Source organism: Equus asinus, chromosome 1, assembly GCF_041296235.1.
Source record: "Equus asinus isolate D_3611 breed Donkey chromosome 1, EquAss-T2T_v2, whole genome shotgun sequence".
In the NCBI taxonomy this organism is placed as follows: domain Eukaryota; kingdom Metazoa; phylum Chordata; class Mammalia; order Perissodactyla; family Equidae; genus Equus; species Equus asinus.
In genome coordinates, this window is record NC_091790.1 from 24701610 (window position 1) to 24729003 (window position 27394).

The window sequence follows — 27394 nt, forward strand, 5'->3', positions numbered from 1 at the left end:
CATGCACAACCATTTATTATACTCAGCAATTTTGTGGGTCATCAGTTCAGACAAGCTACAGCAGGATGAGTTAACTGCTCGTGATGTCGGGGCCTCAGCTGGAAGAGTCCAGGCTGGGTGCTGGGTCATCTGAAGGTGGTTGCTTGGGACTCTCACTTCCTTTCCAGGAAGGCCTTTCCATGTGTCTCTTTGTACTGGCGAGTTTGCGCTTCCTCACAGCCTGCTGGCTGGTTTCCTCACAGGGACCACCCAAAGAGGGACAGAAAGAAAGCCAGCGGAGGCTGTATGATCTCAGAAGCCCCACAGCATCCCTCTGCTGCATTCTACCTGGCAGGGCTCAGCAATCCCACCCACGGTCACGGGGAGGAGGCATCTCCATATTTCGATGGAGTAGGACAAAGTTCTGGAAGAGTCTCTGGGCTGGAAAGAATGCCATGGCCACTTTTGGAAAATACAACGTGCCACAACATTTTAATTAGGTTTTGGTTTGTCCTTCCATTTTAAATGCCTAAAGACAGCAGGAGCATTCCATGAGGCAGTGGGTCCGGGGAGAGACTTGGAAAGATGGATGGGTGGTGGTGGGCAGAAGGGTCAGGAGCCCTCAGAAAGAGGAAGTGTGGCGTGAGCAAGGAGCCCAGAACTGAGCTGTGTAGGAGGCCCACTTTTCTCCATTTTCTTTGGAGGAAAGAGGAAGCTTATTCCTGTTTGAATGAGCTGACTTTTTTTTTAAAATTGACTTGTAAACACTTCTATATAAGGGATAGTTATTATTATGGGACTTTTTCAAAGCACAAGCTTTTCTTTGCAGGCAGGCCAGCCTCCTATAGAATGCACACGGGCTCCCACAGCCCATCTCTCTCAGAGGAACTCTCTCTAGGGAGAAGGCGGAGGATGAGCACAATGGGTGCGATGTGCCAGGCCCTCTCCTAGTTGCTCATGGGCACATCTCAAAACCTCACGTGAACTTGTCTAAGGCCATGCAGTAGGTAACGAAGACGGTCTTAGTACCACCAGGTGGTTGGCTTGAGAGATAGACTCTTTCCAGTCGGTTTGAGCATTAGTTACTTGCATTTCTATTAGCTACAAAAACTATTAATCAAGACTCAATGCTTACAGAATACCCACTACATGGGCGATTAATGAAATATTCATCTATTATTTGTAATGCAGAAATGCTTCTCTGAAGGAAAACAGCTCAGTTACGGAATGAAACCTCAGAAGTCTACAGTAGCTTGCTTGTGTTTTTAAGATGAATAATTTTTAAAAACAGTGTAAGTAAACAGTCTTTTCTAATGTCCATATAGGAGTGTATATGAGTGTGGGAGTGTGTGTGAGTGATCTCATGTTTTTCTTTTCCTTTTTGGGAACCTTTTACGATAGGAGTCAGAAACATCACAAATAATAGACTGTTTAGGTAAAAATTTGTTGCTGGTTCCTTGGCCTTGAGGTCTAAAATTTGTCATCAATGAATGAAGGTAGCACCTTCCTTTATTTCACATTTCAGAACATCACGCTGTTGAATTTGATTTAGTCTCATTCTCTGTCCCAGAAAGTTTCTTCCTGTGGTTCTGACTATTGAAGGAAATCTTCAAGAAAAATGAGACTGTGAGAAACACTTAGCTGGGCTTTTTCTGTTCCTTTCCTCCCCCTGTTTTTTCATAGCCACAGCTCAAAATAAAACAGTTCCACAAAAAGGGTACCACGGGAGCCAGGCTGGCGGGGCGAGGCCGCAGGTGCTAGTGTTATAAGAAAGGTCAGAGGGAAACACCCAGACAGTGTCCTTTCTCAGTATATAAATAATTTAGAACGCAAAGGAGTTTTTAAGGAAAGGTTCCCCAAAGCATGACAAAGCTGGTTAGAGCTTGAGGATCCTAAATGGATGTAACAGAGGCTGGGGACAAAGTCACTCTTCTTATACTGTTAACACACAAGGTCTGAAACCAACGCCCCAACGCCAGGCGCAGGCCTAAAGCAGAACCTCCAAGTTCCCACCCGGGGCCCCATGCTGTCCTTCCCTCCCTGCTGAGGGTCCAGAGGTCCCATAACAAGAGAGAAAGCAGCCCTGAGCTCCTAACACGCATCGGGGCCAACAGGCTAAACCACAACTGACATTTTGTCCTTTAATCATCACGACAGCTATTAGAGAGCATTGCTTTCCTATTTTACAAGCGAGGATGCTAGGTTTAGAGCAGCCGGTTAGCTTACCAAGTTTACACAGGGAACAAGTGGGAAAATCTGAGCCTAGACCCAGACAATCTACCGTCGGAGCACGTGCTCACCCCCTGCGCTCTAACAAGACGATTGACCCAAAGCCCGCGTTCGCCTGAGCCTCCGCTGGCCAGGACAGGGCTGTATGTTCGGAAGACATCTAAATGCGAGCTTTGAACCTAGTTAGCAAGAACCCTCCCTGGGCTTTTGCCGGCCATGACCCCGAAAACTCCCGGCGTCTGTTTCCTCGAGAGCACATACAGACACTGAGGAATGTAATGTTTTACAGCTTTGCACTCTGACATTTGGACGGCCAGCTGTTCCACAACCGAGTGTCCTTGTTTATCAGTTTGCATCTGACAAATTCCCCACCAACAGATGCTGCTCGCCCACACAGAGCTTCTCAGTCAAGCTGGTGCTTCCTCGTGGTTCCCACGAGGCTGTCTCTCCCTGGGCAATGCAAAGGGCACCTCTACCCAGAAAATACAGGCAGTCTACCTTGATTCTCACCCCTCATTTTTCCGCTTGATTTCCGTAAGGTCTTAGTTCTGCCTCCTCATTTATGGTCGACCACATTCCCCTTCCCACTTATTTACTGCATTTCCCATCTGTCCTCAATGTTTGCCCTGTGGCTGCAATGCCCCCACTTGTGGGAGGATGATATTCTCTACTCCACTGATGCCAAGCTGGACCGCGTGACCCATTTTGACCAAAATAATTGGAGTGGAAGATCAGACGTCAGACCGCAAGCCTTCAGAGCCACCCTGTGGTTCTGCCACCGCTCAGCCGCCAGAATGGCAGGTGCCAGCTAGGCCTGTTCCTCCGGCGAAAAAGACCACGGAGACGGCAGCTGCGCCTGACCCGCAGCCAGCATCGAACGCGAGCAAGAACCACCTCTGCTGGTGTAGTCAGTAAGCCACTGAGATTTGGGGCTGTTTGTTATTACAGCGTAACCTGGCAAGAGCTGACTCCGGAGTGGGAAACCAAGAGGAGTCAAACCCACAAGAAGTTGCACGATAAACAGGCTTAGTCTCCGAGGCATCCGCTTTAAGGATGATCTGTTCGTAAGGACGCTGCTGCCATCTCTGCCCCGCCTCTGTGGACACGGTTCTGTACAAGCTAAGACTGTGCATCTCTCACACCTCACAACTCACCCTCTCTACACCGCGGTGTGGGAGCCAATAAATCACCCTCAGGTTCCTCCCGCCTCCTGCCTGCTGGAGCCATCCCCTCGCGTCCCTGTGACAGCGGGCCAGGCTCCAGAGGCTTTACTCAGCGTAAAGGAAAACTCAGTTGTCTCCTTCCCACGTAAGAAGAACTCAGCTCTTCTCTACTGTATATTCCCTCCCGAGGAGGGTCCTGGTCGTTCAGGGGCGTGTCCGGGGCCGGGAGCAGATGCGTCGCCCGGGTGCGCGTTCGAGCCAGGAGCGTGCCCGGGGCGGGGGCGTGTCCTGGGTGGGGCCTGTCTGGGGCCAGGGGCGTGTCCAGGGCACCGCGCGGATCTGTGGCCCAAGAAAGGGGGCGGGGTGTCCGGGCTGGGGGGGCGTGTCCTGGGCTGGGGGCGTGCCGAAGGGGCGTCAGGGGGCGTGTCCACCGGCCCGGCGCGGATCGGTCGCCCCGGGGCGCGTTCGAGCCGGGGGCGTGCCCCGGGGCAGGGGCGTGCCCGGGCCGGGGGCGTGGCGTCGGGCGCCGCAGCCCTGAAACGCACCGCGCCTGCGGAGGGCGGGGTCGGCGCAGGCTGGGACTCAGTTGCACCTGGAAGGCCCGGGTAAGGCGGAGGGCTCCCTGGCGCTCTGGTTGTCGGCGGGCGGGGGGCTGGGGTCCGGGGCTCCCACGGGACGGCGGGCTCGGGCCTGTGCGCGCAGACCCGCGGCGCCCCGCCGCCCGGCCAGGTGCAGAGACGGGCTTCAGGAAATCCGTCGGTTTCCAGGGAGACGCAGGGCCTGGCGCTGGCCGTTCTGTGCCCCGCGTCCTCGGAGAGCTGAGCGTTGTGCGCCTTCGTCTTCTCTCTTGCAGGAGTCGGCGCGATGAGGCCTCGGGCACCGCGGGGCGTCCTCCCGGGCGCGCTCGGCCTGGCGCTCTGCTGCCTGTGCGGCGCGCTGGGACCCTGGAGGAGGTGAGGCCCACCCCGCCCTGCGCACGGCCCCGTGCGCCCTGGGGTCTCCGCCTGCCGCCGGGGCGCGGGGGCGCGCGGGCGGGAACTGCAGGGCGGAGGCGGGTGCCCGGTGGACCGAGCGTGTCCGTGCTCTGAGATTCTCCCCCGGCTCGTGGACGCGCACTGTGTTTGGGGTCGAGTGGCACTGGTGCAGTGGTGGTGGTTCCTCTTTTGAAGTTTCTTCTTCTGGCCCTTCCACTCCCTCCCCCTTTTCCATCCTTTCTGTCGCAGCTGACGAATTAGGGGTGAACAGGCTGTGTTATAGAGGACTCTCATTTTACTTTTTAAGAAGACACCAAAATTTGAGTAGCAAATTTTAATTTTTCTCTTTTATTTTATTTGGGTAATGATCGCGTTCATAGAAGGATTTCATACTTATATAGCACGTGTGGGAAGAAGTGGGTTTTACTTCTTTTTTTTTTTTGCTGAGGAAGATTTGTCCTGAGCTAACCTCTGTGCCAGTCTTCCTCTATTTTGTATGTGGGTTGCCGAGGAGTGATGTAGGTCCCGGCTGGGAAGGAACTCAGGCAGCCAAAGGGAAGGGTGCCAAACTTAATCACTAGGCCACTGGCCGGCCCCTGGTTTTGCATTTTAGTTAAGCTCCATTGCTGTTTTATCATATACTTTAAAAAGTGACATTATTTTTCAGTTTTCCCAGAAAGTGTTTCCTGAAAAAGAGCTACGTTCATTCATTAATTAGTTTTTGCCATCACGTTAAGAGCATATCACGGGAGAGGTATAGTGTGGGGTACTGGTTGAAGACCAACCGCTAGTTCACATTCAGGTGTGAGACCTTGGAGCTCTCTGTGCTGTAATTGGCTTGTCTGTGAAGTGGAAATAATATTGACCCCTGCCTCCTCAAGGTGACGCAGGGAGAAATCTGTTAATGGACAGAAGGTGCTTAGAACCACGCCTGGCCAATAGTAATCAATAAATGTCGGCTCGAGACCATAGGCTGTAATATGTGGCCACTCCCTTCTCTTGTAATTCATGCAGCTGGTGTAGTTGGACGGCCGCCCTGAGCAAGGCCTGGTTTGGGGAACCCAAAGTCGATCGAGGCCCATGAGGTCTTTGCAGGTCAACGGGCGTTTTCCCAAGTACTGGCTGGGCTGAGAACTTTGTGATTCTCTTCTCTTCCTCTGCGTAGGGGGCCTTTCGCTTTACAGCACCTTCAGCTTCTCCATTGCTTTGGGGGGTTTCTCTATACTCACATCACTCTTTGGCCTGGATTGTAGGTCGAGAATCCTCATAGTTTTATTGTAAACAGTACACTGATGGTCAAGTCCTGCTGGCCGTTGCTTCACCTTCCAGCCTCAGGTTCCACCTACGTAAAGGAAGGTTTTTGCGCCCAGGGGAAGCTTCTAAAAAGCTTCTAAAACCAGCTGTAATTTTCACACTGCTCTCCATCTCTCTTTCCTTTTATCCCGAGAGCTTGCATCATTAGTTCAGACTTAAAACTCTGTTTTCATAACATTGTGAATCCTATACTTATTCAGCAGGTCTCACTTATCTGCAAAAGCTAACATGTAAGAACTTAATTCTGCTGTATGCTTGAACCTTCCCTTCTAAAATTTATCCCGAATTAAGTGTCTGCTTGAATTATGTTCCCCTGTTGCTGGTGATGTTTTCCGTCTATAGAGTGAGTATTTTCGCAAGCTGCCCTTTCCGCCCCAGTCTCTTTGCATGCTAAGCCTTGCACACGTGGTTGGGGGCTTCCTGCTGAGAGTTCTGAGTGTGAACACAGCGCTACAATCCCTGATGTGACGGTCTGAGGGTCGGGTGAGTTTCACGCGTACAGGTAACACGGTGCGCGTGCCGCGTTCTGGACGGCGCCCCCGGGCGTCTGAAGGAGCACCTGTCATCAAACGTCACTAGCTCTGCAGAGAACACATGAAGCTTCACAGTGAGCGGGGCGGTGACCACACAGCCCGAGCTAGTCCAGATCATGTTTTGTTGCCAAATGAACTACAGGACAATTCAGTTTTCAGGGCCTGATGGGTTTCACAAGTGCAGCTAAGGGATAAGGGTCTGTAGCTGAACTGGGTGAACATCCTCAGGACGAAGGCGTTTGCTGGCTTCTTCCCTCCCTCCAGGTCTCTACTGCCCGTCAGTGAGGCCTTTGCTCACTGTCTTCCTCTGCTTAGAATTATAATCTGTAATTTCAACTCCCCTCCCCACCCCTGCATGCCTGTCCCCTTTCTTAGGGACATTCTTTACGACTTTTCGCTACATGACACCATCTGTGCTTTCTTACTCACCATGGCCATTGTCTCCCTCACTGGCGTGTGTGCTTCTGGAGGATGGGGACTCATTCCCTCGCTCCCAGCAGCATCCCTGTCCCACCGTAGTGCCTGGCCTGCAACAGGCACTCAGTGCTTCTTGAATGAATGATGGCGTGAATGGATGGACAGATGAATTTTTCTGTAACTTTACAAAAGTTCTTGAAAAACAAGTTCCTTTGGTTTTCAACAGTGGCGACCACGGATGGAAAAAACTCATTATGGTTCACCACTGGCCTACAACAGTGTGCAAGGTGAGTTTCTCTGCCTCGACTGGCCCCTTTGGTCCAGTGAAACCTGGTGAAGAGTTGAGTTATGTGCCTGTTTCTGCCCCGAGTACCTCTGGCTGACGGAGCCTTCCAGCCTCTCCCTGCCCTGTGAGGTGCTGGTGGCTGGAGCTGCTCCAGCATCGCTGTGCCTTTGAGGCACGACACTGGTCCTCCAGGAAGGCTGTGCGCCAGGTTCCTCGGGTTCGTGACACAGGACCACAAACTGGGTGGCTCAGAGCATCACAAATTCATTCTCTCTCAGTTCTGGAGGCTGGAAGTCTGAAGCCAAGATGTGGGCAGGGTTGGTCCCTTCTAGAAATTTGGAAGGAGAATGTGTTCCATGTCTCTTCTGAGCTTCTAGTGTTGCCTGCGATCCTTGGCGTGGCTTGTCTTGTAGACACAGCACTCCAGTCTCCGCTGTGTCCTTGCACGGTGGTCCCCTTTCTGTGTCTCTCTGTTTCTTATAAGAACCCCAGTGATTGGATATGGGCCCACCCCGGTCCAGTCTGGCCTTGCCTTCACTTGATGCCTCTGCAAAGACCCTATTCCAGAGAAGGTCACGTTCAGAGGTCCCAAGGTGAGACTTCAGCATGTCTTTTTGGGGGACACAATTCAGCTCATCATAGGCCCCAACTTGTCTTCTCTCTTGTTATTGGAAATCTTATTAAAACGTCTCCTGTGAGAGGAAGGGAGCTCACGGCCATTCCCTGCTTGCCTTGCTGTGCTCAGTACCTTCGGCCCCCTTCTCCCCTTTGAGTTTGTCTCTGTGGCTCTGTCTCGCCCTGTGTCCCTTGAGCGTGTCATTTACTGAAGTTCTCGTGCGAGCCGAGCTGTCAGCTGGAGGGGGCCTCGCCTTAGCCTGTCCCCCACAAGCCCCGTTTCCGCTCTTCCATCCTGTGGGCGGTTTGTAGAGCTGACCCTAGCACGAGTTGCACAGTTGTTTGAAAGCATTTCCTCATATTCATCATCTAAAAGCTGAGCTATGCCTAACTTTATTGACAGTGTTTCTGAAACTTTGCCTGGAGAATTCTAAATTTTGATGCCTTTCTTTTATCCCTGCGAGATGGAAGTCACCCATAATTGCTGTCTTGTTTGGGCATCTCCTGCCGTGTTAGGAGCACTCAGGCTTTTGTTTCTGCCTCCGGCATTCGGTGACGATGACATTCTTTTCCATTTCCTCGCTGGTTTATCCTTCTGTTGACAAATGAAAATGAAATTTCACTTGTACCCTCGCCAAATCATGCTCTTGATCCAGAAACTCATTTCTAACCGTGCATCTCTTGTGATATTAGACTGCTCACTCTGTTTTTGCTTTTCCAAACTTAATGAGTACTGTCTCTCCCCCCAGTGCCGGTTCTTTGCTCTGGGGGAGAGAGTGGAACACAGCTGCCCGGGACCAGCTGTCAGTGTCGTTGGAGATCCAGTTCTCTCCCTTGCACTCAGGGGTTGCGGGAGCCATTGGGTCGTTGGGGAAGGACCTGTGCCTGCAGAGCTCATATCTTGGGTAATGCCAGAGACAATGCCTTCAGGGCGTGGTACAAGGTCGACTGGTGGGGGAGGCATTTATATAATGAAATGTGAGTGTGTTCCTGGGCCTTGGCTATAAATATGCATGGAAATGCATTTCTGCCTTGAGGCTTTAGAAAAGAGATATATTTTTTTTAAAAAAAAACAACTATACTAGCAAAATGGCATTATTGGGGAATTAACTTCAAACTAGGATGGCCGTGATGAGGGTTCTGTTAGTCTGGTCCAGGTGTCAGCCTGGGCAGCAGGGCACCTCTGGGCTCCTTCCCCACGAGTGATGGGGACATTACAGGTGCGGGGACAAGGCCACTGGCTGCACTAGTCCTCAGTGCTTAGCAGAGCCCCTCAGGCTCACGCCGGGGGCTGATGATGAAAGCAAGCTGCACCTTGGCCTCAGTCCTCCTACCCCCACCATACAGGCTCGTCCTCCGAGACCCTGGATGTAGAGGTGGCAAAGACCCATCCTTGGGTCCTGGCATTGCTCTTCACCAGCCAGGCACCCCTGGGAAGTGAGCCCCTGCTTTGGACTGTGGTTTCCTTGGGGGTGAATCTGGGGTGTGGGTGGCAGTGAGGTTATGCCCCTCACTCTGATCCCATGCTTGTCCTCTGCTGCCTGCCATTCTGTGGGTCCCTTTCAGCCCCCTGAGACCCTCCCTAATTTCCAGACCAGCCACAAAAAGATGCTGCCTCCCCTGAAAGGCAATTCAGAGAGGAAAGGCTTGAAAACATGAGCAGACGCCTCTCCTGTTCCTCCCGGACCCGACATCTATTTTTTATTTGCTTTTTCACTGTTGGGGCATGGGCACGAGTTCTGTCTCATCCGGCCTCATCGTGGAGATCTATTCTAGATGGTTGTTTGTTTTGGAAAAACTCCGTTTTAGCTAAGCCATTTGGAGGTCCCCAAAGGGTGTTACACTGGGATTTTTATCTCCATGGGTTGATCTTTATTATTAAGGATATGCTCTTATCCTTACCCTGGAATTTTTTTAATTTTTATTATTTTTTTTGTTGAGGAAGATTAGCCCTGAGCTAACATCCGCCACCAATCTTCCTCTTTTTGCTGAAGAAGACTGGCCCTGAGCTAACATCTGTGCCCATCTTCCTCTACTTTATTTGTGGGATGCCTGCCACAGTGTGGCCTGACAAGCAGTGCATGGGTCCATGCTCGGGATCGAACCGGCGAACCCCAGGCCACCAACGCAGACCGTGCAAACTTAACTGCTGTGCCACCGGGCCAGCTCCCCTTACCCTGGCATTTTTGTTGGCTCCAAATTCTCAGTACTTATTATTTCACTAGTGTGTCTGGTCCTGGTGCCTGAGCAAACTTGAGTTTAGCAGAGTATTATCAGCCTTTTGTTCTCAAATATTGACTTTTGATTATCTGACAAGAAAATTCTGGGCAAATGTGAATGATTCCATCCGCTTGACTTCATTGGAGAGCACATAAAAATAGCAAAAATGAGTTTTTAATTCTGTTATCTAAATTGTTGAAGGATTGTTCCACTCATTTCAGACGCAGCATCCCGCCCCCTTGTAGTTTCCTCGTGCGTGTGTTGCTGGAATGAACTTTTTGTAAATTATCATGGAATTTATTTTGTGTTCATGCTGCACGGCATCTCGTTGATGTTTGTCTCAAGGAAGGAAGGTCGCAAAATGTGTTTAAATAAACAGTGAACCAATTGCCTGTGTCTTTTCTCCGCAGGAAATTGAAAATGCCTGCAGTGACCCTCCGGATTACTGGACGATACATGGATTATGGCAAGCACTTAATGCAATTAAACCTTAAACACTCAAGGGAAGCTGGCTAATGGGAAACTTGTCTGCTGTGATCCTAATATTTGTACTTCCGGTTTTTGTTAGGAGGTTATTTAATAGTGCAGATCCTATTTAAAAATATCTTTAGTCTTTCTAACATAACCCCGATTCTGTTGTCGTTAGTTCTGAGTAACGGTCCAGTTATGTATTTAGGGATTTTGGGTACGTTTTAGGATCACTAAATTTTAATTTTCTCGTTCCTCTCTTGGGGGCAATAAGCAAATGTATAAAAATAAATAAATGTGTGTATATTACATACATATCGTAGATATCTATGTTATGCACACAGCACAGATACTGAAATTCGTTTTTCTGATTTTGCCTGCATTTTGTGTCCTTTTTTTCTTTTGCTCTTTGTGTGTGTGTTTGTGGCGTTCAACTGTTCACGTCCCTTTCCCCATCAGAGGGATCCGTCTTGTCCAGCTGCTCCCATAAGAGGAGGTGTCATTCTGGCTTTTGCTGGCACACGCATGTTCCTCAGGCACAGGGGTTCCTAGGAAGCCAATTACACTGGGGCCTGGGGACCGGCCTCTAGTCCCACCTTTGCCCCAGGCTCCTCGGGGACCTCACCACTTTTGTCTCTGGGACCTTGGCTTTCTCGGGTTTTACCGCTGTCCTCTGCTGCTGCATTTCCGAGCTGGGGTGCCAGTGCACAGTGCTGCTCTCGTCCCCATGGGGGAATTGCTCTGGTTTCAGGTGGCTGGGCCAGCCTTTGACCCTGGAGACATGACTGGGGTGTAGAAGCTAGATTTGGTGACCTCGTGAACTAAGCTGCTTCTGAAGACTGAGGATTGACATGCCCAGAGTTAGATGTGTGAGGACAGACTGACAGTACAGACTGGGGGAGGGTGAACGGGCTTGGTATTTAAAAAACTCATACCAGCTGATCTCAAGGGGTTACTTTCCCAGCACGTCGTGCGTGTGGTCTCATTAACTCTCATCGCCATGGAGAGATGGAAACTTGCCGTTCTCGAGTGGAGATCCGCAGAGGGCAGATAACTTAGAGCCCCAGCTGGGAAACCCCCGTCAGACCTGGCTCCAGAGCTCCCCATACTGCATTCTTTGTTTCGCTTCCTCTTCCAGAAAGTCAGCCTGTTTGTGTTATGCCTGAACTATTTGTTTTTGTGTGTGTGAGGAAGATTGGCCCTGAGCTAACATCTGTGTCAGTCTTCCTCTATTTTACGTGGGATGCTCCCACAGCGTGGCTTGATGAGTGGTGTGTAGGTCCGCGCCCGGGATCCGAACCTGCAAAACCTGGGCGCTAAAGCAGAGTGTGCGAACTTAACCACTACGCCACCGAGCTGGCCCCTGCCTGCATGTTTTGAACACAACCCTTCCCGCTTTGAAAGAAACCCAAACTGTGACTGCTTGTACCTGAGCATCCTTTATTAAACAATTCCCGTGGCGTAAGGAATTCCCGGGTAGAATTTCTCTTCCCTTTGTCCTCTGCTGACCTTAGCGGAACTGTTTGCTTGTGTCATTTGGAACCCATGCCAACCAAGACTAATTTCTCTTTATTTTTTTTTATTTTAATTTCAAGGCCTGATAAAAGTGAAGAATGTAACCGGTCGTGGCACTTTAATTTAGAAGAGATCAAGGTATTAACTTTTCATTCCACTCCCACTGCAGAGTCTGGCGCTAGACTCACGCTTGTCTTTGCGGGTCTCTCCTCCAAGTCAGGTTGTAAAGCGAGCGGGTCAGGAATGTGCTCACCAGGATGGAATTTTTTTAGTGTTTATTGATATCTAAGATAGTCTCACAAATTAAATATGACCACACCTTTCTCCTCCTCTGCGCTGAGCCCAAACCGTGTAAGTGAACCGTAGGAAGTGAAGTCAGCCTGAGCCGAGCCGACCCGGCTCTCTCCTGCCAGCCCCATCAGTGCCCTGTGAGTCCTGTGGGCTGGGCGCGGGTTAGGTGTGTCTAGACGGTGCGGGCTTGGAGAAGAGGCCCGTGGTGGCCGCGCCGTCCTTTCCGGTGAGGCTGGGTTAGGTTTCTAAGGAAAACCCCGTGAGCAGGGGAAAGTGAAGGGTTTTTCCGGGACGAAGGCTCACATTACAGAATGACTCATGGCGCTGGAATTTATGAGAGTCTTGGCAGAAGGGATCTTTGGAGGCGCTCCTCCCTCATGTTCACACGCCCACATGTGCGTGCACACACACACACACACAAACACACATGCAGGCTCACCTTTCCTCGGGGTGCCGACAGCCCCTGTGTGTAACCAGTCCTCCGTCAGGGTAACTAGGACCTGGATTCACTGGGCTGGTGTGAGAGGTCGCCCCGGCCTCCCAGGAAATGTGGAGCAGAATCAAGATTTGCTAGAGTTATGGGTCCTCCCCGGTAATCTACGGCCCCCAGAAGGACAAGGTGGTTAGTTCCAAACCCATCTCAGGTTCTAGTCCAAATGGAATTATTTCCTCCCTCCTCCTTCCTGTGAGGATGTTCAGGGGTGTGAGCCGGGAGTCCTGGGAGGCTGGGGACCCTCTGTAAGAATTATTAGTACACCCCAAAGTCTGGCGACATCTCTTGTTCCTCAGACCTACTTTCCTCTTCCTGGACTCACTTCAGCTTCCCCTAATACCACGGGGACATTCCTGGTTAGAATCTTGTGATCCTAAAGGGGAACTAGAGATTAACTTATTCAGTGATGAGGTACTGAGTGCCTACAGTGTGCCAGGCACTGTACCGGGGGGCTGGAGACGCATGGGAGCAGAACCGCAAGTGGTCTCTGGTCCACGTTGCTTATTTGGGGAGATAGGTGCTAATGAAGTCATCATCCACATACAGAATTACAAACTGGGTGCCTGGAGAGAAAAGCACTTAGAGCTTAGCACAGTGGACCTGAGCTAGGCTCCTCCGTAGAGGTGATATTTGAGCTGGAATCTGACTTGACTAGGTGAAGGGCGAGGAAGGCTGCAGAAGCAGCATGTGCAAAGGCCCTGGGGTAGAAAGTACAGAGACTTTGAGAAGCTGGGAGGAAGCCAGTGTCTCTGGGGTGTGAGCCATGAGCCTAGATAGTGTTCAGAGCCAGCTCATACAGAACCTTGTGTCCTGGTTAAGAATTGTTTCTTTGACTTAAGATCCAATGGGAAGTCATTGGAAGCATTCAAGCTGGAGAGTGAAGTAACCCAATGTGTCTTTTGTAATGGTCATGCTGCTGCCATGTTGGTTGTGAGAGTCATGTGGGGAGACGAGTGAGGAGGCTCCTGCAGGGTCCCACAAGGAGGCAAAGAGCTTGAATAAATGGTGGCCATGGAATTACAGAGGGGAGAGGATATCCTGGAAGTAGGATGCACAGGCTCAAGGATTGACTGGCTTGGAGAGGAAGCATCAGGCAGGACCCGGGGCTTGTTGATGAGGTGGGCGTCAGTCTCCTTCCCTGGTGTGGGGGACACTGGCGGGGGCCAGGGCTTTGGCGGAGGTATGATGGAGAGTCAGCTGTGGCCACGTGGAGTTTGAATTACCCTGGAATGTCCAGGCAGGTTCAGTGTGTCAGAACAGAGGTCTGGGCTGGAGGTGAACTTGGGGCGTAGACGGCACACAGAGGGTAAACTGAGGCCGGCAGCATGCATGTGGGTGGAGTGGAGAAGGCGGGAGCAAGCCTCGAGGAGCCCCAGTGTTGACACGAGCGGGAGAGACAGGGTGTGTGAAGAAGGCACCTGAGGAGGAGGAGGACCAGAGGGGAGGTCCAGGAAGGAGCGCCAAATGGGCCCCGGAAAGGCAGGCGGCCACTGCCCTGGGGGTGGGTCCCTTAGAGGTGCAGGGAGGGAGGGGACCGTAAACCACTGTGTTCAGACTGTGCTGCTCTCCTTGTTTTTAGCACAGTGTCCAGTTTAGCTTTGATCCCAAACAAAAGCAGCCTGTTGGTCACCCTCCATTGTCACCCTGCCTCGTCCCCCAAGGGCTGGTGGGGGCTGAAGCTGGACTGTGGCAGGTGGAGGATAGGTGGACGTGGAGACAGCGAGGTGGACAGCTTCCTGAGAGAAGGGCAGCCATGGGAAGATGAAGACAGGGCTGTCTGGGTGGGGAGGGGGAGGGGAGTTACGTTGTTCAATTACCGATGGCTTGATGGGGAGGATCCTCAACAAGGGCAGTGGGGGCGAATATGAGGAAGAGAGGTCATCCTGCATCCAGTTGCACACTTTTTTTTTTTTTTTTTTTTTTTTTGCTGAGGAAGATTGTTGCTGAGCTAACATCTGTGCCAGTCTTCCTCTACTTATGTGGGATGCCACCACAGCATGGCTTCAGGGGCAGTGATAGGTCCGTGCCCGGGATCTGAACCTGCGAACCCCAGGCCGCCAAAGCAGAGCATGCAAACTTAACGACTACACCACCAGGCTGGCCTCTGTACACCTGCTTGACACAACCTTTTTTTGGCCACATGGGTGTGCAGAAACTGAAAAGTAAACCCGAAGTCTGTTCCGTTTAGGGAGAGTCTGCAGAGTACGGAAGGGCTCAGAGTGCCCACCCAGACCCGCTCATCTCGAGCAAGAACTTGTGTGTTTGTTGTTTGTTTTAATTAGTAGACGTGATTTTTCAGTTTTAGAAACCTAAAACAGGAAAACGAAATGGAGAGTACAGAGTTCCGGTACACTCCCTGCCCTTCCCCGTGGCCCCATTACAAACGTCTTGCATCAGTGTGATACATTTGTTACAAGTGATGAGTGAGTATCTGATACTTATTACCAGTTAAAGGTCACACTTTACGTTAGGTTCACACTCTGTATTATATAGTTTTATGGATTTTGACAAATGTATCATATTGTATCCACTGTGATGGCATCCTACAGAGTATTTCACTGCCCTAAAAACCCGTGCTCCCCCATCCCTCCCTTCCAACCCCTGGCAACCCTGACCTTTTTACTGTCTCCATAGCTTTACCCTTTCCTGAAGGTCATATAATGAGGATCATACAATATGTAGCCTTTTCACATTGGCTTCTTTCGCTTAGTAATATGCATTTAAGTTTCCTCTGTGTTTTTTCATAGCTTGATAGTTCTTTTTTTATTTTGTTAGCCCTGAATAATACTCCCTTGTCTGGATAGACCGCAGTTTATTTATCCACTCACCTGTGAAAGCTTGTATTTTCAAATGCGGTTTTATCATTACTCAAATTCTCCTTTTAGATGTGTCTTAAGCATTTCGTGCAGAACGAGCGCGGAATCATTTTACTCGCCTGAGCATTATTAACAGAGCTCAGTTCTTTCAGTGTTTTTGTTTATGCAATTTACCTGCTAGGTTTTGAGCTGTTGGGTCCTACATAGATTTTTTTTTTTCAATCATACGCAGGACCTTTTGCCAGACATGAAGATATACTGGCCAGATGTCACCCATCCACCGAATCACAGCCACTTCTGGTGAGTCTGAGTTCTAACGGCCATCGCGGGTCTCGACCTGCAGGTGTGAGAGCTCCCTGGATGTGTTCTCAGATGAACTGTGGGAAGATGGGGAACAGATGGTATGCCATTTTTGGTGCCTTTGGGTAAAAGGCATAAATGGCCTTTTCTGGATAAAAAAATGAGGGCAAATGGAATTCACTTTACAAACCTCTTTTTAATCTATTTTATTTGTTACTTCCTTTTAAAAATTTCCTCTACTGAGGTTTAACCAAGCCAGATACTTGCCTATCTAAGAGGCCGTCCCTCCAAATCAGACAGGAGGGACTATTTCTCAAAGAAATTGTGCTGTCTTGAAATACATCAGGGAAAAAGCAGATATAGTTAAGAAAAGAATTATCCCTTCATAGGAGAGATTAGGGAAGAGAGAAAGTGGGATTTCCACTTGAGGCCCCATCCACAGTCTGTTCCAGTGAAGCTTCTGTAAGTTTAGCAGGAAATGCTGTTTAAGCCAAAACGGCTTTTAAAGTAACTTCTTTTACAGAAGACAAGATGAATATTCCTTTTATTTACATTATATTTACCCAAAATAATTCTTTATTTTCTCCATGTCATTCCGATATGGCGATTTATAATTTACATTACAACTAATCTGATTGTGTCCAAAATGATTAACTTAGCTTGGAAGTATTTTTGTGTAGAATTTTTAGGAAAAGAAGTTTAGAGAAAAGCTTTTTTAAACATAATGGAAAGAAGGTGATGCATCTTCCTGGTTCACGAGCGGTCACTTTGCAGTTTCGTTCTTGGATGTGTGACGGGGCAGTGGCCTTAGAATTCACAAAGCCTGGATCTGTAGGTGGAAATCATTCCATCGATGGAGAAGAGAGCCACTCAATGAAAACCGGGGAAATGCACGGTTCAGGCATCCAGGCTTGCTCTGCACAGCCTGTATCGTATAGCTAGCTAATGGCCTGAGTGAGTTGAAATGGGGGCAAACGATGAAGCCTTTCTATAGCACTTCACAGTATACTTCGGAATAATGAATCTATGGCAACTAAGGATGCAAAACATAATTGTTCTAGTTGTTACAATGTTCCATGATGAGTCAATCAAATTGTTGCCAAGTGGCTTAGAAACAAATCAACAAACACACTTAAGCCTTCTGTGCGTCAGGGCCTTGAACATTTAATCAGAATAGTGTGGGCAGAGTTGCATTTCTTTTTGGGCTCTAGTAAAGGCAAGATGATTTACTTTTCTGGGTTGGATAGTTAAGGTACACACTTGAAAACTTTGGTTCTAAGTGGAAAAGGTAAACTACGCATATGTTTTTCAGTATGTCTAGTTTCTAAAGCGCCTCAGTACGGAAGGGCAGACACGGGGACTGCCGATGTGGCACTGTCATCTCTGTCTCCCTAGTTAGTGGCCTTGGGCCACTGGTGCCCAGATTGCCTGTTTTGTGAGAGTTTCTAAGGTGCCCACAGAGGCGCCCCCAGCCTCTCCACCTCGGCTTTGTCATCAGAGCGGGAGCTTCTGTCAGAAAACTTTTCTCTTTAAACCCAAATATGAATCCCGTAAGCAGAGTAGGGAGTCTTGGCAGTACTTGGTGCTCAAAGGATACCCCAAGATTAAATCTGTTAATAACGAAAACCACTACGTACACAGCCCTGTGCAAAGTAGGACTTTGGTTTGTTTTTTTTTGATTCTTGTAAGAAAAAGAACAGATTTGGGTCATGCCCAGTGTGGGGATGCAGCCTCGCTGTGGAGGTGTCCCTGGGCCTCAGCTGTCCCTGGGGAGCAGGCCAGGCAGTCACGGGAGGGTGACCCCGACACCTGCTTGTGTGCCCTGGTCCCTCCATTTCTTGTAAAACAGGAATCATGATTCCAGGACCTACTGCACAGAGGAATCGGAGGGGTAATGAGCTGGAACACGCAGAACACTTTACATGACCCCAAATACTTCCTAGGTCATAATAAATATTCAACGAATGTCAACTGTCGTTTATTTCTGGAGCAAGCTTAACTCAATGGATGTTAGGGATCCGGATATTGAAAGTATTGATATGAACGTAGTTCAAGACATTTAATCACACATCATGTGGAATTGGACATTTTTCATTTAACACAAAACTGTCATGATTCCTGTTTTACAAGAAACGGAGGCACCTATAATTCAAGTTCCATTTTCAATTAGTCCGAAAGAGCCTCTTGTTTCTACTCTATAGAATGCAGAAAGTTATCAAATACTTCGCTCGGGGAACTATTCCAGAAGAAGAAAGTTAGTTGTTCGCCCATTTTTACCCTTCCTCAGAGTTTCCGCGGGTCTGAGAGACTCGTGACTCATGGCCACCGCTGTTGCCCAGACCTGGCGCCCCGGAAAGAATTAACCTGAGTTAGGGCACATTTCGATTATATTTTTGAGAGATGGCAGATGAGTGCTTTATGATGGTGCATGAATGTTATTTAGTGAAACTTCGTGAATTAATCACGGGTCAAGCTGAGGAAACCTGACGCCCGTTGTTTTCTGTGCTAACAGGCGGTAGCATCTGAATTGACAGGTCCTCGGTCAGTCGGAAGGTGGGTGTCAGTTACCTTTAGCATCCATGGGACGGCAGTGAGGCACACCCTGAATGGCCCTGAACATGGAGTTGAGAGCCGGGTTCAGGTGCAGGCTCTGGGATTGCCTGGGTGGGTGGCCTCCCACAGGGGGCCTCGCTAGCCCCTCGGAGCCTCAGATTCCCCATTTCTAATCCAGCTACGGTACTCTTGCCTTGCAGAATTGTGAGAACCAAATGAAGAATGTGGAAACATTTTGTAAAACTTTAATTTGCAATAAAATGTAGAAAATTATTCTCTTGGGGCCGGCCCGGTGGTGCAGTGGTTGAGTTCGCACGTTCCGCTTTGGTGGCCCCGGGTTCGCCAGTTCAGATCCCGGGTGCGGACATGGCACCGCTTGGCATGCCATGCTGTGGCCGGCGTCCTACGTATAAAGTAGAGGAAGATGGGCATGGATGTTAGCTCAGGGCCAGTCTTCCTCAGCAAAAAGAGGAGGATTGGCAGCAGATGTTAGCTCAGGGCTAATCTTTCTCAAAAAAATAAAATAAAATAAAAATGTAGGGAATTATTCTCAATAGCAGTATTTCTTTTGAATACAAATTGCCGTTTGTTGGCAGACATGGTGGGGCTCTGTTGTATTCCAGGCGTCTGTGTGGATGGACCTAGATGCTATCATAACGCTGTGATAATGAGCAGAGGCTGTCACAGGGAAGGGCCCCAGGTGTTCTCAGGAACAGCAATTCTGCCTTTTCTTTGCTGGTTGCTTAGAAATGGCTGTGTGGCCTCTCTGTGAAACTCCCCGGCTGTGAAACATGAGCCCGGCTGAACCCCCAGCACTATGTGACTTTGTGGGTGCTTGAACGATGGCGTGTTCCTCGTTCTCAGCTTTGATGGGTTGTTAATCGTAGAAGTGAACTGGAATTGCTTAGCAGTGGAAACCTGAAGAGAAGATCAGAGGGCTCTTTGAAGATTGTCCTGTGCCCAGGGGGCCTTGTTTCTGAGCGTGGGGGACTCAAATGATTGCTGTGTTGCAAATAAGGAATTTCATCCTTCTGACTTTGTATAAGAAACAGCGCACGTCCCGCTCATGAAGCTGCTGCACTGGGAAAGAACCTGTGCGCGTCTTTTTACTGTGAATAGGTTTTGTTACTTTTTAACTAGAGATTTTTTTTAAAAACCTTCTTGCAGGAAGCATGAGTGGGAGAAGCATGGGACCTGTGCAGCCCAGTTGGACGTCCTCAATTCCCAGAAGAAATACTTCGGCAAAAGTCTGGATCTGTATAAGGAGCTGTCCCTGAACAGGTAGGGCACCCCTCGTGGTCCGGCCACTCCTCATGGGCGGTTTGTGTGTGTTGCAGCCTCGCCGTCTGCACCTCGACTCTCGAGTTTGACGGTCCCAGCCCCAGGGAATCAGCATAGAGCCACACTGCCTGGGGCAGCAGCCCCTGCCTCGTGCACTGTGGACCCTGGTGAACCAGCAGTGGGATTGTTCCTAAGAATACTTGCGTCCCCTGCAGAGCCTTCCCAAAACTCTGTGGGTGATGACCATGCAGAGTGGACGCGAAGACTCAGGCCCCCTCTCTGGACACGGACACATGAGTAAACTGCGTTATCAGGGCAGCTTCTCTAAAGTCTGAATATCGGGAGTCTCTGGATCTTTGTTGCAGTGGTCCTGGGACAAGCAGGAGGAGGTGGTGGACAAAGACCCCTGAACCCTAGAAATTACCCAGACCCGTGTCATCCCGCCGCTGCCCACCCCTCGCCTCCGCTCTGGAGACCGGGGGGACAGGTCACTGCTTGTGAACCACCAAACTCATAAAAACCAATGGAGGGGCCTGCTGAGGACCGGGGCCCCACCTGCTCAGGGCCTGGCCCACCACCAGGGGAGCAGGGGCAAGGCCGGCCTTCCACTGTCTGGATGTTTCTGGTGTGCCAAGTGTGTGAGGAATTCTCACTCTCCTTCATCTGAGGGTCATAATAAACCAGTGAACTAGTTTTAAAAACCGTGACAGATCGTACAGCTTGTGTTAGTCAGAGCCAGGCAGAAGACTATCAAGAAGCTTTGCTAATCCATGGTGTTTAAGCTGCATGAATCTAATCTGCTTACAAGAGGAACAGGCCTCCCTCGGTTCTCTACACGCGCGCTCCCCTCCCTCGGTGTACAGACGCGTCCACAGGCCACGTGTCGCCCTCCCACACAGATGCCCTCCCATTTCACTGTGATCAGAAGCGACCAGTGGGCCGGCCCCGTAGCCGAGTGATTAAGTTCACGCGCCCCACTTTGGCAGCGTGGGGTTCGTCGGTTCAGATCCTGGGCATGGACATGACACCACTCATGAAGCCATGCTGAGGAGACATCCCACATGCCCCAACTAGAAGGACTCACAACTAGGATATACAACTATGTACTGGGGCTTTGGGGGAGAAGAAAAAAAAAAGAGGAAGATTGGCAGCAGATGTTAGCTCAGGGCCAATCTTCCTCACCAAAAAACAAAAACATACTTTAAAAAAAAACAAAACCGGATCTAATTGGGCCACTTCTTTGCTCAAAACCCCACTCAGAAAATGGGCTTTAGTCATCTTAAAAAAAAAACAAAAGGGGCTGGCCTGGTGGCACAGTGATTAAGTGCGCACGTTCTGCTTCGGAGGCCTGGGGTTCGCCCATTTGGATCCCAGGTGCGGATATTGCACTGCTTGACAAGCCATGCTGTGGTAGGCGTCCCACATATAAAGTAGAGGAAGATGGGCATGGATGTTAGCTCAGGGCCAGTCTTTCTCAGCAAAAAGAGGAGGATTGGCAGCAGATGTTAGCTCAGGGCTAATCTTCCTCAAAAAAAAAAAAAGAAAAGAAAAAAAGGAAAAAGCAATCCAACAGCTGGGATTGGATGGGGTGGGTCACACGCCAGAACAGGAGGGGCGAGCACCTTTGGGGACCAAGATTACGTGAAGAACACCCTGCAAATAAGGGTTGCAGTCATTGGCTCACAGAGGTCATGCTTTCAAGTGTGCCTTTGACCCCACTTCTGACACTAACCAGTTGTCCAGTTTGGGTACCCGCCTCTTTGGGTCTTATTTCCCAGCTGTAGGATGAAGGGAGGGGTTGCCCTCAGCCTCTGAAGTCTCTTCTGGAAATCTGCAGAACTGGGCACCTACGCCAAGGAGGAGATGTGAACAGCAGCGTGTTCTGCATCCTGTGTGACGTGATTATCTGCAGGTTTTCTTGCAGTAAGAGCAAGGCCTTTGGAAACATTTCCTCAACCAAAAAATGTAGATAAGACCCACTTCAAAAATCCTCAAGAGAATTAACTGAGAGAATGGCTGTAGCACAGCTCCTGGGGCCAGGAGTGGTGCCGTGGAAGAGAAGCAAGACTGGCGGGACAGCATCCACGTGGGAGCCTTCGGAAGACAGGCAAGATGCCCTCTATTTCCAGATAAGACCTCACGGTGCTGAAGCTGCCACAAGCTATGAGCATTGTGAGATCGGGCTAACTCGACAGCCCAGCTTTTGTTGAATCAAACAGGAAAAGGAGCATAAATGATGCTGTTGGCACTTTTTAAATAAAATATCTAAACAATTCATCCCTTTCTCCCACAACTGCTTATTAAGTACCTCCTGTTTACACTTTTTGAATCTCAGTAGCTTTATGTGTATACACATGTGCAAAGTTGTCACATCCCACCATTGCTGGAGTCTCAGCCGGCCCTCGTGATCAATGGGCACTGAATCTCTTAGTGGTCCAGGCTGGTAAATGTTTACCGAACCTGCAGGTGAGAGCACTGCTGGCAATAGGATGTTTGTTAGAAACTCTGTAGAATGATTATAGAGCGATTACCTTCTTTCCCGTTTTCCCCAAGGAAAATCTAAAATCTTAGGACTCACCAAATTGAACTTAAGAAGTCAAAACTTGAAATCCCTTGTATTTTTTCTCCGTATTGTAAACCATTACTGCAGGTTCTCTTTTTCCTAAGCCTGTCCAATGAGCATAAACTAGCAGGCTGTTACTCACTTTATGATATGAAGGTGGCAAATCCCCAAAAAAATGCAGACCATCTTGAACCAAAGTTCTCGGATTGCCCACAGATGTGGGGATTAATGCCAAACTCATCTTAACTCAGTAGAAAATGGTGTAGACTCTGTTCTGGGCCAGAGGTCAAGTCTCCCCACAGGTGTCTCTCCCTCCCTCCCTCCCTCTCTGCCTAATTTCCTTGATGACCTAACTCAGGAGGGCCCTAAAGCAGCCCTGCCCCATAGAAACAGAACACAAGCCACATGCGTGATTTTAAATTTTCTAGTAGCCTCATTAAAAAGAGCAAAAAGAGACAGACTAGTTACCTAATATATTTTGTGCAATCCAATGTATCCAAAATCTTATTGTTGTAAAAAATTATGGAGAAATTTTGCGTTTGGAGGGCCCAGAGCGAGCCTTTGAAATCTGGCCTTCCTCCTGCGCTGACAGCACAAGGGCAGGCGACGGGCAAGTTTATCTCTAGGGTTTCGGGGACCTTGCTCGCTGCCGCCTCCTGTGTGGTCCAGGAGCATCAGCAAAGATCCGGACACTCCTGACGTTGGGTGTTCGTAACGCAATACGCCTTTGTCAGAAATGGGGGCTGGAGGAGGCTCGTCCTGCTCCGAGCCGTGTTTTCCTCCCGCCAACTCACGTCTGATATGTCAGGGCCCCCAGAGGCGGCCTGAGTCTGTGCGTTCCCTCTGCTGGGTTGTAACCCGGATAATTCAGAGAGCTGTGATGGGGGCTACAGGGCATATTTTTGGAATTATCAATCTGAGAATTTTCATATCGTATTCTATTAATAAGGTCATCACATGGTACTTTGATTAGGATTCATTATTGTTGGTTAAAACCATGTGCTGTAGGTGTCGAATGTATTTAAAGATTTGACCAAGTGCAGTTTCTTAGGATAAGGCTAGACTCCAAAATCCATTGCTGACTATCTTTTAGGATAGACGTGGCATACACATGGCATTGTGTGTGCCAACTCCAGCTGGTAGTGGCCATCTGGACACGTTGAGAAGGCTCCAGATGCTGGGAGGAGAACTTGGGTCAGCAGTGTGCGCTGAGGGTGAGGGGAGGTCGGGACGGCCTCCGTGCCACTTATTGGCTGTCTTTGTTAACTAACTGCTTGATTGCCCAAAATAATAGAAAATAAGCACTGTCCTTTAAGAGCATCTTGATTTTTACTGTGAAATATGATGTTTTAGAACAAGAAAGGAAAATGGACCTTCATTATACAGCTAATTTTTTTCCCTTTAAATTTCAGTATGCTCCAAAAATTGGGGATAAAACCATCTATCAATTACTACCAGGTGAGTGTTGCTTTCCACCTCTTGTCAGATGTGTGTGTGCTGAGGACACCCAGCAGCATCAGTGTCACTTCACCCTTGAGCCACAGTTGGGTTCTAAAAGACCCAAACCAGCCACGCTCCTACTTGGCTATGTTTTTAAATAGATTTATTTAAGTTTTGTTTCCCTGTGCATATTGAGTATAAACTGAAGGCCACTTAAACCAATGACTTTGAAGCCCAGAGTCATGGTCCTTGTGGAGAAGTGTGTTCCAGGCTTGGACAAGGAAGGTGGAATATGCAGTTTGAAAAGTATATTCAGTTTTCTAATATTTTGTTTGAGGAAGAAACATACAATTTGTTTGTTTTTCTTTTCATGATCAAAGTATAGAAATTTAGGCACCACCAGATCTTTCTGGCTGGTAAGCATATGTAAAAGGTCATTGTGTTCAAGCCACACCCACTCGTGTCACTGGTGGTTGTCCCACAGAGAGAGTGCGTGACCCCCCAGAGCTGAAAGTATTTATCTTTGGCCCTTTACAGAGTAAGTTTGCTGGCTCTCACTTTAGAGAAACATATCGAACTCTTTGAGAGAGTTTTTATATTTATTATAGGTATGGATTGAAAAAAGCTTTGAAGTCACTGATCTTAGCAGTTCCGAGGTTCCGGTCTCATGGCTGGACACTGAACTGCTATTTCGGTCTCTCGTCAGTCTGTGGGATCAATGGCTCTCCCATTTTTGCTCTCTGTGATGGGTATGCTGTGGCTCTGCGGCCGGTTTCCAGCTGATCCGTTTTCTTCCTGCCTGGAGAGCAGGGAGGGAGGGAGCAGTGACCTTGGTGAGGGGGTCAGTTCACCATCTTCCAGGAACCCGAGAGAAAGTGTGTTTGCAGGGCCCCTCCGGTCCTTGTCTGGTTTCCTGGTAGGGAAATGTATTTCACATTTTTGTCCAGAACTTGTTCAGAGAACTGGTTTCATTTATAATAAAGGCAACGATGAGCACCAATGTTCTCTGAGCTCCTTCTCTGTGCTGGGGGCCCTTGTTAGGGATCTGAATAGCATGACGCCTTGCTCAGACGGAGGTCCCCACCTATGCAAGTGGGTTTGATTGACTGTCTGGAGATTTTCTGCTTTTGCATCCAGCATCCAGGTGCTGGGTGTAGACAGAAGCGGGCAGAGAGGAGAACGGAAACCGTGTGGAGCAATGGGGGTGCCATTATGGTCTGGTCGGTGGGGGCTGAGGGGGCAACATCCCCAGCGGGGGCTTCTTTCTGGAGCATCTTCGAGTCCTGTGTGTGAGCCTGGGAGCGCTCAGGGAAGCGATTACACTGTTGTCAGCTGTGTGAGAGCGTAGACCAGCGTGTCAGGTCTGAATAGAACAGAACTGTTAAGTTGACTCTGTTGAAGTTTCATTTCTAATGCACTTTATTTAATTTCAGATTTCAGATATTAAAGATGCCCTCGCCAGTGTCTACGGAGTCATACCGAAAGTCCAGTGTCTTCCGCCAAGACAGGTCAGATGTGCTATGTTGTGTCGGTCTTTCTGTCTTTATCGGGAAGACAAATTCAGCTCTGCCAACAGCTTTGTTCTCGCCAGGAGTTCCCAGGGGCGGAGTTGTGTGTGGCGTGCATACAGCACGTGTTGTGTGTGGGCAGGCCTGTGCGCATGTGTTGAAATAACAGACTGCTCTTTGACATCAAGCTACGATGGGGTTTCTTTTCTTGACACTTAACCCTAACGAGAAGGTGCCTATTCTGGAAGGGAGGGTGGAGAAGGGAGCAGAAGGGAGTGTGGGTGTGTTCCTATCGTTAAACATTTCTAAATTAGAAAATTTCTAAGAGTTTACAGTGTTAGTGATTTTAGTTGTAGCTGTCTGTCCACTTTATAGGTGAATTATAGTTTCTTTCATCAGCTGCGATACTGTGATTTATAAGAAATACATATTTGGTCATTCAGGTGACCAAAATATGTTTTTCATATATATTTGGTCTTTGTCTTCAGTTCCTGGCTTGCAGCTCCCAAAGCATTCTGAATTTCCCAAGTGTTGAGCGACAGAGGTGTCTTTTGTTATGTAAATGAGGTGACTTTTTGGGGCTGGTTGCCGGTGAAGTCAACCATGTGATGGAGGGTTGGAACTTCCAGTCTCACCCCTGACCTCTGGAGCAGGCAGAGGGCTGGAGGTTGAGTTCAATCACCAATGGCCAATGAGTTAATCAGTCGTGTCTTTGTAATGAAGCCTCTATAAAAACCCAAAAGGATGGGGTTCAGAGAGCGTCCGGGTTGGTGAACACGTGGATGTTTGGGGAGAGTGTCATGCTCAGAGAACATGGAAGCTCCGTGCCCTGTCCCCGTACCTTGCCCTGCACATCTCTTCCATCTGGCCATTCCTGAGTTGCATCCTTTATAATAAAGGATAAAGGTGATGTAGTGAGTAAAATGTTTCTCTGAGTTCTGTGAGCTGCTCTAGCAAATCCATCTAACAGGGGCAAGAGGTCGTGGGAACCTCTGATCTACAGCCAGTCGGTCAAAAGTGCAGGTGGCAACCTGGGCTTGCCGTTGGCATCTGAAGTGGGGTGGGGGACAGTCTCATAGGACCGAACCCTCAACCTGTGGAATCTGATGCTGGCTCCAGGTAGACAGTGTCAGAATCGAGTTGAATTCAGGACACCCAGCTGGTGTCTGAGAATTGCTTGCTGGTGTGGGGAAGCCTAGACACACACACACACACGTTGGAATAGAGTCCAGGAACCCTTTTATGAGCTGATAAAGACTTAAATTTGTTTAGCAATTCTGTTGGCCTATTTATCTGCAAAAGCCATTTCTTCCCCTGATACTGTGATACATGTGCTGTGAGCACACCTGTGCCAAGGCTGGACCCCCGGCACACCTGTGTCTGCGTGTATCCGTGTGAGTGTGTAAATTTATAAGACGGAAACACGTCCCTTCACACATGGCTGCCAGGCTGGCGCAGGGAGGCATCTGGGTGTTGACTTGGAGCCTCCAGCCTCAGCCTGAGCCCACTGCCCACAGCCGGTCACTTCGGGCCCCTGGCCCCAGTTCAGCATTAGAGGAGGGGCTTGTTCTGGAGCCTGGAATCCTAGGTCTGCAGACGCTTCTTTTATTTTCTTCAAATTCTAAACCTTGATGATCCTAGATGATCCTTGATGATCCTTGATGATCCATGATGATAATTCAAGATCTGAGTTCTAGAACGTCTCTCGTTTTACATTTTAGGGTGAGGAGGTGCAAACCATCGGACAGATAGAGCTGTGCCTCACCAAGGACCTGCAGCTGCGAAACTGTACGGAGCACGGGGAGCCGCGGTCCCGCAGGTGGGGGGACACCTGGCCGGCCAGGGCCACCGACGAGGGCCCAGGGCTGGAGGTCTGTGAGGACGGCCCCGCCTTTTACCCCCCACCCAAAGAGACCAATCACTGATGCGTGAATTTTGGAAATATTCTGTGTTTTGAAAAGCAAGTGAAATCCACACACCACTGCTTTTTAAGAAGCATCTTTCAAGTGAAATCTCACCCCTTTTGGGGGCAGCTTTCTTTAATGTAAGCCTGTCGGTTTTGCTTTTCACTTTGTGTCTGTGAGTTGATTTTTGTGGCACATGTAAAGGGGGGTGAGCATCGGGTGCATTGAAAGGAAGAAAAGCTCCCACGCCCGAGTAGCTGCTTTGTAGTTGGAATAAAGCGCACGGTTTTCCCTTTTTTCTCCTTTATTAAGCTCTTTGGCATCTTAGACCAGGCAGGCACCCTTGGGGTTTCAGCAAGCAGTACAGATTCAGGAAGTTCTGGCCTGCGTCCCCCTCAGAGCGGCTGCCATCTTGGCCTGGGGGTCGCGCTGGGACCTGCTCTCGGGGGAGCCAGGCCAACGTGGGGACAGTGGCAGGCATCTCCACCTCCCACCTCAGGGTTGATGGGTCTTGTTCCACGAGGGCCCCAGA

General features: G+C 49.4%; 1 protein-coding gene across 1 annotated transcript; it reads left to right on the forward strand.

The window, feature by feature from the left end:
• The first annotated feature begins 3808 nt into the window (after positions 1-3808).
• RNASET2 (ribonuclease T2) lies at positions 3809-27158 on the forward strand. Its single transcript, XM_044761138.2, has 10 exons — positions 3809-3976; positions 4225-4324; positions 6836-6896; positions 10141-10196; positions 11794-11851; positions 15546-15613; positions 19334-19447; positions 23423-23468; positions 24884-24958; positions 26680-27158. The coding sequence occupies exons 2-10, from the start codon at positions 4236-4238 to the stop codon at positions 26881-26883; spliced, it is 771 nt and encodes a 256-aa protein (XP_044617073.2). The 5' UTR covers positions 3809-3976; positions 4225-4235; the 3' UTR covers positions 26884-27158.
• The last annotated feature ends 236 nt before the right edge of the window (positions 27159-27394 follow it).